Here is an 11,301-nt window from a genome sequence, read left to right as displayed (position 1 = left end):
TTTGTCAACAAAAACTATCCGTTGTCAACAAAAACTATCAGCGGTATATATTTCGTTTGTCACTGTTATTTATGACATCGTTCGTGCGTTTGTACTGGTTTTTAAAACCCTAAACCCTTACTAGGGAATAATGATATAATTAAACAGGGAATAACACACTTGACACCGAACAGCACTAACTGTATTCAGTGATTGGTTGAAATTACAGAAATACGACAACTTTACCATGAAATAACTTGCGATGTACACATCCTACCAGTGTCCCAAGTTTGAAAGTGTTTCGTTAAGAAAACAAGTGTTGCCCGTCAAATCAGAAAGATCCCAAATCTTTCGTATTTCTCAAAATTTTAACGACTCTTTAAATCACTTAACTCTAATGAGAGAAATATAGATAATTGCTCTGATTGAAGTTAGCTCGCCCATACGAACCTATCTTTTCACGAAACAACTGTAAGACTTTCTACTTATTCAGGATCCCGAATGAATCAGCTTGCTCATCTACCCCCCTCATTGATTCTAATACGGACCTTCAAACCTGGTAAGTACATCTGTTTATTTAGGTTTATATATTTATATTTTTATAAATTTTTATATGTTTATGAATTTTTTTAATGTATTTATGAATTTTTATATGTTTATAAACTTTTCATGTATTTATGAATATATATTTATATATTTATAAATCTTCGTATGTTTATATATTTTTAAATTCTTATAAATTTTTATCGTGGCTCATGTATGGAAACACATCTATATATATAGTGGAGAATTTCGATCATTTGAAATGGACTGAATGAATATATACACCGATCACTGAAATTTACTTTATTCCTTAATTTTTGTATTGCTGAAGCTCCATTTTGAGCGCTAATTGGCTGAACTGCATAAAGTCGATATAACTATATCATTTACTCCTTCATTGTATGTAATAGATATCTATAATCTAATCTTTCTCCCCTTCTCTCTCTCTCTCTCTCTCTCGTTGTGGACTCCATGAATAAAGATAGCTATTAACTTCTAAACGGGTGCGAATGGCTATTTTTTTCTCGAATTAAACTAAAATATCATCAGATTGCTTCCGTTTTTTTCTGTCCACTGAGAAATAAAATCGATTGTGGGGTGGAGAACCCCATTGTTTTTCTTCTCACAGCGAAGCAAAAATTATGTATAAGCTAAATTAGTTTTGAACATGTTTCAAACTTGTTTCGTAGAATAACCAGAATCAATTGTAATAACGCATAATTTAAGACAGAGTTGCCTCCCCTACATTTATTGCTTAGTCTAATAAATATATACTCAGGTGTGTGTGTGTATGTATGTATGTATTTATGAATGCATGCATGCATGTAGGAAGACAGGAACTGTGAATCTAAAAGAAGCGGAAGAGCCAAAGACATTTAGATGGTCTACTTACGGTAAGTGGACTTTCTGTCGCTGTCCCCATCAACAGCTGGGTACCAGCCATAGAGATGTTCTTTTAACATTCTGGGGCAAATCTGTAATATAATGAACAATCAATCAATCAATTGGTAAATTGATAAATTCAGTTATCTATTCAATAATCAATTGGTCAACTTATCTCAATAAATATTGACTTTATGCAAATGAGAGAAATCAAACTGTATTTTTTTATATTTTGTAATTACAAGTAATTAGTTTATTAGTGTTAATAAGAGGTAATTAGCAATCAATGATGGATGTTGGAGAGATGACAAATTTGATGGTACTGATAAGTATTTCCTAAATAATTTATGATATAACTGCCACCACCACCACTGATGTTGATGTAATAGACATGCCCCAACCTTAAAATTGTTGGCCCTGAGCCGAAATTTGAAACTGCTAAAGGCAGCAAATTGGCAGAATTGTTTGCATGCCAGATAAAATGTTTAACAATATTTCCTCATGTCCTGATTTCAAATTATTCTGTGGTCGACTTTATCTTTCATCCTCTAAGAGTCAATAAAATACATACCAGTTGAACCCCTCCCCTTAAAATTACCAGCCTTGTGCTCAGAATAGAAAGAATTATCATTATTATTATTAAGATGGTGAGCTGGCAGAATCGTTAGCATGCTGGGCAAATTGCTTGAAGGTATTTCATTTGTCTTTGTTCTGAGTTCAAATCCTGCCGAGGTTGACTTTGCCTTTCATCCTTTCAGGGTCGATAAATTAAGTACCAGGTGCGTACTGAGGTTGATGTAATTGACTATCCCCCTCCCCCCAAATTCAGGCTTTGTATCTATAGTAAAAAGGATTATTACTCTTGCTAGTGAGACATGGACACTGAATGCAGAAGACATGTGCAGACTGGAGAGAAATGAAGGCAGTATGCTTCATGAGAGGTGCAACGTCAGTGTGCATGTGCAACAAAGTACAAACCTATTGAGAGAAGTTCTTATAGAAGACACTTGCCCAAGGTGCCATACAGTGGAACTGAACCCAATTTTCTCACCACACTGCCATGCCTACTTTTAATTCAACATATTTCAATTCTTTTCTGCTTTTATCAGACAGAATTACAATGTCCATTATGAGACATTCCCTTTTTCATGCCATACATAACAATATCTGCTCTATGATCATCAATTGTTCTGTTTGGATATCAAAGACTCATAGAATTTTTGGTTTATCAAACATTTGAAGTCTTTGTTGACAAATAATTGCATCGTTCATTTGAAGCATTCAAATATATTTTTAGAATGTATTTAGTGTCAATTGAAACAGACTCTGCCCTGTCATTGCTTTGTATTGCTTTTGAGCCAGTATTTTGCTGTTTTAAAGCCTGCTGTAATAGGATTTAGGGAGCCAAATCCAGACCCATTTAGCCAAGCAATGAAGAGATGGAAGTAGCATGGAACGTTTCCCAAAGGAAAATGAAGTTTCTCATATATGCAGCGTATACATCGTGTTTTGCATAATTACCACACACACACACACATACACACGCACACATACGTGTGTGTGTGTGTGTATATATATAGACATAAAAACATAGACATACACATATACGTATGTGTGTGTATGTATATATATATATATATATATATAGACATAAATAGATACACACACACATTGATATATATATATATATATATGTATGTATGTATGTATGTTGGTAGGCCCTCAAATGGTTTTGGTTTTAACTCCTATGTAGGGGAAGTGTGTATAAGTGGGTATGTATAGATGTGTGTGCCTTCTAGTATATATCTTAAAAATCACAATACCTTCGTTCAGTTTGAGCTCCTTTCTTTTCTTTGGTATATAATCTGTGAACTTTTTCTTCCTTCCATGAAGGAGACAAGAAAGGGATTGGTAGAAGTGTATTTTGGGATGCCTTCACATTTTATATAGTGAGAGAGAGAGATGAAATATATATATATAACAGTGTTTGTTTTTATGTGCAGATGTAATTAAAAATATTTTACATTAATCTGAAGTGTTCCTCCATACTTTTGTAGAGCACAAATTTATTCTACTGTAAAAAGAATAGTATTGATAGTGCCTTCTAAAGCCATCATCAAACGATTATATATATATATATATATATATATATAGTTATATATATGTTGGAAAGTTAAACAATAGAAGCTAAAGAATGAAATGTGACGTTTAGTATCAGCAAAAATTACCCGAGATAACTGAAGTAATAGAAGAAATCTTATATCATCAAAATAGAAAGTGTTATTATTATTATTATTATTGTTGTTATTATTCCAGCATTTGAAATATTTGTATTAGTTTAATCCAATGTTTTTTGATTTGTTGTTTTGTTTTCCTTTTCAAGTATCCGGTGTTTCTTCAGTTGTTACATACGGATCATTTGTGTGTGTGTGTCCCTCTCATGTCAGTCACTGACTATCCTTTCGAGGAGAAAGAAATACTGAAAAAAGTTAGGGATGGGTGGCGAAGGGGAAAACAAACAAATAAGTAATTAATAATCAGTCGTCTTTAATCAGAACAGCTGCCAGATTTTGTTTCTTGTCAGGTCCTGTCCAGACAAGCAAGTTGCACTGAATTTCTCAAAGTGTGTCAAGCAATGATAACAATAATAATAATGGTTTCAGATCTTGGCACAAGCCCAAGGGGTAAGTCGATGACGTTGACCCCCAGTGCTCGACAAGGACTTCGTTTATCGCTCAATAAATACTCACAACGCCCGGTCTGGGAATTGAAACCACGATCCTGCGACCGCGAGTCTACTGCCCTAACCACTGGGCCATTGTGCCTCCACTAAAGGGAGAGATAACCAGCTCAAAACAAACAAATGTTTACTTCCGTGTCAACAGTGTTGTGTAAACGACATTTGGGAACGAGTCGAGGCATGAAGAATACTTTACGGAATATTTTCAAAGTCAATCATAGTTATTCTTCGCTTAGATTAGTGCGTGACAGAATTGGTAGAGCGTCAGACAACAGACTGTGTGCTTATGTTAGCTTTTATCTTTTATTCTTTCATCTCTGTGTCGATAAACATTTGTAACAATTATACGCCCCCCTCTCCACCCCCGCACATTTATGCATCGTGATGGAATATCAACACACCTTAAAATACACATTCTGTTGCATTTATTTTCAATGAAATATTTTGTAATAACATATATGACGATCCTTCGGTATTGGTTTCCAGAGTGTCGGCATGCAGAGATCACGTAATTGACCCTTTATTTCTGCCTGGCCTCTTTATCTATGTCATGAGAGAAGGTTGTGTGGGGGAATGATGTCGTCTACCAATACCGAAGAATTGCCAAATCCGTTTTAATGTCTTTCAGTAAAATATTAAAGAGAGCTGGTTGAGGTAAAGTAGTTGTGTCATCATGATATGTGTCTTGAGTTCGATTTTTGTCGTGGGCGGATAGCACGGGAGGCCAAGTCTTGGGTGGATTTTAAAATTGATACCAACATCATTTGTGCAATATTGATGGAATCTTTTCCACATCAAACAAATGATGTAGCGCTAATGTAGCGGCGTTGGAGAGAGTAGAGATTCAGTTCTTTCTTCTTTTTTTTGTTTTCGTCAATGCCTATCATGCCGTTCATCTTTCTTATTGACTTCTGGAGTTCTTCCACTTTCGTAATGCTTTGCTTCGTGTGGGGAGGATTGTTACATATGTCATTAGCTATCAAAATTTCGTCAAGTATGTGCGTGTGTACTTGTGCACGAGCGTGTGTATACATACATACACACACATATACACACATACCCCTACACGCTGACAATGGAGCGTCACCGACCAGATTCTTGGTTCTTAAAATTCCACCCTTAATTGCCCGAGTATCCTCATAAACTACAGTTCTCAGCCCATTCTGGATATCGTCTCCTTACTCCCTGCAACATCATTAGTCCCCCCACCCATTCACCTCGCCAACTATCATTATTTATCACAGCTACTAACAATGTTCGTTCATCGAACCAGTGACGGGGCTTCTACGTAGTCCTTCTACCTGTTAAAAATAACTCTAATCTCTTTCAAATTAAGGACACGTTGGACATACCGACAAGAAAACGAGTGTCACGGGCAAACCTGGCGCCAAGCAACACTTCCTCAGTGTTTAATTAACAGCTACGACGTCTCTCCTTTTTAGTGACTAATAACCTTTCACACCGTGGAGGCGCAATGGCCCAGTGGTTAGGGCAGCGGACTCGCGGTAACAGGATCGCGGTTTCGATTCCCAGACCGGGCGTTGTGAGTGTTTATTGAGCGAAAACGCCTAAAGCTCCACGAGGCTCCGGCAGGGGATGGTGGCGAACCCTCCTGTACTCTTCCACCACAACTTTCTCTCACTCTTACTTCCTGTTTCTCTTGTGCCTGTAATTCAAAGGGTCAGCCTTGTCACACTGTGTCACGCTGAATATCCCCGAGAACTACGTTAAGGGTACGCGTGTCTGTGGAGTGCTCAGCCACTTGCACGTTAATTTCACGAGCAGGCTGTTCCGTTGATCGGATCGACTGGAACCCTCGACGTGGTAAGCGACCGAGTGCTAACAACAACAACAACCTTTCACACCGACCTTTTATTCAAGTAATCTCCCATGTCACTTAACAATAGTAGTCTCCCCTTAATTCACTCGAAATTTGTTTTCAATTTTTGATAACTATTTGGAACTGTAGAAGCAGGACCTTTAAGAAGACAGCGTTTTCATTCCATTCCGTTTCTCCTTTATAGTCTTTCATAATGACTTTAGTTAAATACATCTCGGGCAACTTTGAGCCTGTTTCGCTGCTTGAAAGCATAACCAAATCACTGTCTACAGCCTTGGATAAGGAAATTACATATTAAATATTATCAGTCACGATATTCTCTCATGACATAGAGGTTAGGCTGAACAAGGACGAATGACGCGGTCTACTAATACCGAAGGATTGCCTTAAAAGATAGTCATTGAAACACACCTATAAAGTTGGAATTGTCACGGTTGAAATGTTTTCATACTCATAGGCCCATTCGCTCTGGGTTGACCTGGGGCTAAACAGCAACAATAGCAACAACAACAACAATATTTATGGAGAAGACGAAAGAAATCCAGAAAAATACATATTTATTGTTTTAATAAATACAAGAAACAATAAAATAGAAATAAAGACAATAACTTTCCAACTTGGTTTTTATTTTTCAGTGAAATTTCTGACAAAAGAAGTCCTACAGTTGTTTTGTAAATCGATTTTAAAGTTTCTTGTTAAACGAAGAATGGTTGTTGGACAGGAAGATGATTAATGAACTTCCTCCGAAAGTAACATCATCATCCGGCTTGTTACCTTGGAAACTAGTTAGATTTAAGGCAAAAGTACGACTTGTTCATTTGTAGAAGTAGAAAGGTTGTCCCGGATTGTTTGTGTCTTGAGGACGTTTCAGTAATGAAGCTCTCTTGTAAAAACTGTCAGATCGTCTGCAAAAATAAGATGGAAATAAACGTAAACGTCTTGGAAAAATTGTTTTCTGATATCTAACCCCCAACTGGTTGTCTTTATCTTATTTCTATTTTCTAGAATAGAAAAATAAAGATGTAAAAGGCTACGTTCCCTCTGATCGAATTTGGTACGACTATAAGTAAAAAGCTAATCGCCAATTAGTTTAGATTTAATGACTACAAATGATTCTTGTTGGTTAAAGAATTCATTAACATTACTTGGCCCGACAGTTTGATCAGAGGACTGGGAGGTAGTGATTCGGTTTTTTTTTTTAGGCGGCTTTCATTTCTTTTCCCACTTTATTGAAAAACGTGGAAGCCATCCTTCCCTGTAATAAGCTGCCTTCCAAATTGAGAGAAATATTAGGATTTCAACTATGACTAAACAGACGAAACCAGTTGCAGAATACGTTGACTTCCATCGATATTTGAACGGTCCATTTTATGTCTTGCAGACATCTTGCCATGCAAAGAAACCAGACACTTATTCTTAGGTCGTTCCTTTCCACTGTATCACGTTCGATGTAGTAACACAACTTTTACAACGTTGAGTTCGTCGATAAACATTTGTAGGCACAAGTCGGAAATCTTTAAAGCTAGACCGATTCAGTATTGACTTGTGGAAACCTCATTCATATAAGGACGACAAGTGAAAATGGCTGGATTTGGGGCTTTATTGACTGTATAACGATATTTGGAGGCACATGGCCTAGTGGTTAGAGTAGCGGACTTGTGGGTTCGAATCTCAGACCGGGCGATGTGTGTGTTTATGAGCGACAAACTTAAGCTCCACGCGGTTCTTTCAGAAGGTAATGGGGAACTTCTGCTGACTCCTTCACCACAACTTTCTCTCACTCTTTCCTCCTGCATCTAACAGCTCACCTGCTACAGACGGGCGTCCCGTCCAGGTGGGGAACCTATACGCTAATGGAACCGGGAAGCCGGCCCTTATGAGCCAGGCATGGCTCGAGAAGGAACAAACAACAACAATATTTAATTGATTTTGGCTTGTTTCATTTACTTTCCCCCCTTGATGGTGTTCAATAACATTAATAACAGCAACGACTACACCTACCGGTATATGTCTCCGTGATCTTGGAAATTACTTGGATCCATCATCGAACTCTCACTGCTTTGCAACAACTGGGGCTCCATTGAACGCTTGTAAGTACCTGTTTCAACAATTCCAACACATCTGGCATATTTCTTATACAGATAGTTTACTTGTCTTCGGAATTCTAAGTTGGACAGTAATTGTTTGTAGGTCACACCTAAAAGAAGACAACACACACACACAACAATCAGTATTTCTGAATTGTAATTGTTCGGTACTAGAAACAAACTGCTGCTTTGGAAATGATTTTCGATTTAGGCACAAGGCCAAAAGTTTGAAGGGTGTGGGGTTAATCGATACCACTGGCCACGCTATTTGATAGGGACTTTATTTTAACGGTCCTGGCGTGTGTATGATAACGACATTTGGACTGTCAAATATATACGTATCTGCTTTCTTTAACTCATCTATCTCATTTGGTTATCCATTAGGAAGTTAAATGTTATGGCTGGTCAAAGTGACCATTGGTTTCGCATTAGGCGATTCATCAGACTTAAATGACCGAAGGCGCATATCCGCTGGAGGTTTCGAAACAGTCGTTCAAAATTATCTTTTTTATTTCGCTTTGATTTTCAAACAGACATTCACAGGGCAGCTGGTCTCTAGTTTTACTCGTCTTTCCAGCCTATTATGTTTACATTTGATAGGTGTTTCTGATGGGAATATTCCACCAGTACTCCTTGTGTTCATATTTTTTAATGTATTCACTGACAGGGAGATTCTCTATATTTATTCCAGGACGGTCTTTTTTCCGAATGACATTGTATATTGTTTTAGCGTCACGTTGCAAATGGAAGTGGTACCTTGATGGCATTTTGGGGCGGCTGCTAATCGTATGTGTAATGTCTGTCACAAAATATGACATAATCTACATTTTCGGTTGCATCTTGGAGCTCTTATGTTTTTCTAGGTATTTTGTAGCAATCTCCTGTTCTTGGATTGTAAATGCATAAGCCTTAAAAGTTTGTATGAAGAATATGAAGGGCTTAGCTCACTGTTGATCTAAACCAATAAGTACATGGCATAGATTCTATAATTGGTCATCCATTAGGTTCCAAGTTCACAGCTGAGGCTGGAGCTAGGATCTGTTGTAGGCTTCCAAGTTAGCAGGTATATATTAGAGGAATAAGGACAACAAAAACCAAGGCAGGACGAGTATCTCGGGTCATGAGATGTTGACCCATCACCTGGGATGTCCCAGAAGCAGCTGTAAGACATTAATTACTTCTACTTTTACCGAAAGGCTGAAAGACACAGTCGACCTCAGCGGAATTTGAACTCAGACCGACAAAATGCCGTTAAGCATTTTGCCCGGCGTGCCAATGACTCTACCAGCTGGCTGCCTCATCTCTACATAATATTCATTATATGTAAATGTATTCTTTAAAGACGGAACTATTAACGATTAACAGCTTCAGAAGCAGATCAATAAAAAACAAAACAAAAAAAAGATCGACAATGTTTATGAGTGAATGAGAAAAGTACTGCTTACCTTTGGCATCGGCTATTTTTTGAACGACTTGGAGCGGATTCGTTCCGCATGGGTAAGCATGAGTAATCAATGAGAGACAGACACACATAAACATCAATCCAACTAATTGTTTCTGGGCGAACATTTTGTGGGAGGAGAGGAGGCCTGCAAAAAAAAACAAAAAAAAAACAGAACGGACAAAAGAATTATTTTGTGATTCATTCAGGAACGTCCAAAGCACAGAACAGGAATGGGCGAGGAGGCAACGAGTTATGTTCATAAGAGTGTGGTTCTGACTTCGATACCACTGTAAGACTGTACTCTCTCTAACGAAGTTATAGAGCAGTAGGCTATTTAGATAAAGATAGATATGGCCGGTTGATAGGGTTACCTGGGTTTCATGTCCATAAAGCGCTTAGCTTTACGGCGTTTCTTCAGACCCTAAAACTCTCTTGCTAGAGAGAGGCCACTTTATTTCTAAATATGAGTGGCCTGTCGATGGGATCTCAGTCCATACAGTGTCAAAGTATGATATATGTAGTACCTATGTAGTACCTACCTGTCTCTCTATCTCGTTTCCTGTCCACACACACACAACATATGAAAAAAATATAAATTCATAAATCTATAAAATATAGAATTTAACAAAAAAATAATAAAAGAAATGAAAACGGTAGTTCTTACAACAAACTCAATGTGGAAAGAGATGAATTTAAAAAAAACAAATAGAGGTAAAACACGTATAGCAAAAGTGTGATAAGACCAAAAAATGAATAAATAAAACCTAAGTAGAAGCGAAGACAATGGAAACGGAATAAAAAAGGGTTTTGGAAACGGACGCTATAATTCGTATTTTTAATTTTCTGTTGGTTGTTTCTGTTTTATGAAATAATTTACAGATGATATTTTCCATCTGTGATTGACTTTCAACATTTCAGAGCCAATAAAACATAATATCCGTCAAGGGTTGACGTTGATTAAATCGACTTGAGACCCTCTCTCATCATCTCTGACCTCGTGTCAAGACTAAAACTGATTGATTTCATGAACCAAATTCATTAGGAGCTTTTCTAAATCCATGTCGTCTTTGTAGAGATATTTTTTTTAACGAATTAACTGGATATCAAAAACCACAAGATGAAACAGCAAATCCCTTTTGATTGTTCATCCGTGCCATTCCTGTGAGGGAGGGAGGAAATCTTTTCCAAAGTAACTTCGTTGCAGGAATCTATAAAACAAGGCACCGAGCTGGTAGAAGCGTTAGCGCGCCGGGCGAAATGTTAAGCGGTATTTCGTCTACCGTTACGTTCTGAGTTCAAATTCCGCTGAGGTCGACTTTGCCTTTCATCCATTTGGGGTCGAATCGAGTTTAATCCATTTTGCATGACTGTATGGTAGGATGTTTGCTTTCCAACCACACTGTTCAGGGTTCAGTCCCACTGCATTGTACCGTAGGGCAAATGTCTTCTACTATAGCCGCGGGTCAACCAAAGCCTTGTGAGAATATGTAGAGAGCCGGAATATCTATTGTACCGCATCTCTACCGACGCAACAACGATTCTTCCACTTTCCCAGCCACAGAGCAATGTGAAATGTGTTTTGATCAAGAACATAACGTTGCTGCCTGGTCTGAGAATCGAACTCGCGATTTAGCGATCGTGAGTGCAACTCCCTAACCATTAGGCCACGCTCTTTCACATTTACCGATCATATCATTAAATTTCATTTTAAATATTACTCCAAACATGAAACAATATAATTGTGTGTTTAAAAACGTTTGGAGGTCTTGGGTGGGTAGGGGGGGGG

General features: G+C 37.7%; 2 protein-coding genes across 3 annotated transcripts in view; both read right to left on the bottom strand.

Moving 5' to 3' along the window:
• LOC106882126 (uncharacterized) overlaps positions 1–3,492 on the bottom strand; it is a 7,245-nt gene extending 3,753 nt beyond the window's left edge. Inside the window, exons 1-2 of one of the 2 annotated variants that reach the window (XM_014932688.2) lie at positions 3,228–3,492; positions 1,415–1,496 (exon numbers count right to left, since the gene is read on the bottom strand). In XM_014932688.2, the coding sequence (XP_014788174.1) occupies positions 1,415–1,484 (70 nt within the window). In that variant the 5' untranslated portion in view covers positions 1,485–1,496; positions 3,228–3,492. Of the gene's footprint in view, positions 1–1,414; positions 1,497–2,382; positions 2,446–3,227 lie in introns of those variants that run through there. The other variant, XM_014932689.2, reaches the window with a different exon arrangement.
• Positions 3,493–6,589: 3,097 nt separating this feature from the next.
• The window catches only part of LOC106882120 (uncharacterized), a 7,628-nt gene continuing 2,916 nt past the window's right edge, over positions 6,590–11,301 (bottom strand). The window contains exons 2-4 of the mRNA XM_014932678.2: positions 9,517–9,660; positions 7,986–8,181; positions 6,590–6,889 (exon numbers count right to left, since the gene is read on the bottom strand). Coding sequence (XP_014788164.1) covers positions 6,799–6,889; positions 7,986–8,181; positions 9,517–9,660 — 431 coding nt within the window. The 3' untranslated portion in view covers positions 6,590–6,798. The remainder of the gene's footprint in view (positions 6,890–7,985; positions 8,182–9,516; positions 9,661–11,301) is intronic.

Source organism: Octopus bimaculoides, chromosome 26, assembly GCF_001194135.2.
Source record: "Octopus bimaculoides isolate UCB-OBI-ISO-001 chromosome 26, ASM119413v2, whole genome shotgun sequence".
NCBI classification, from domain to species: domain Eukaryota; kingdom Metazoa; phylum Mollusca; class Cephalopoda; order Octopoda; family Octopodidae; genus Octopus; species Octopus bimaculoides.
This window is presented reverse-complemented; position numbering and strand designations above follow the sequence as displayed.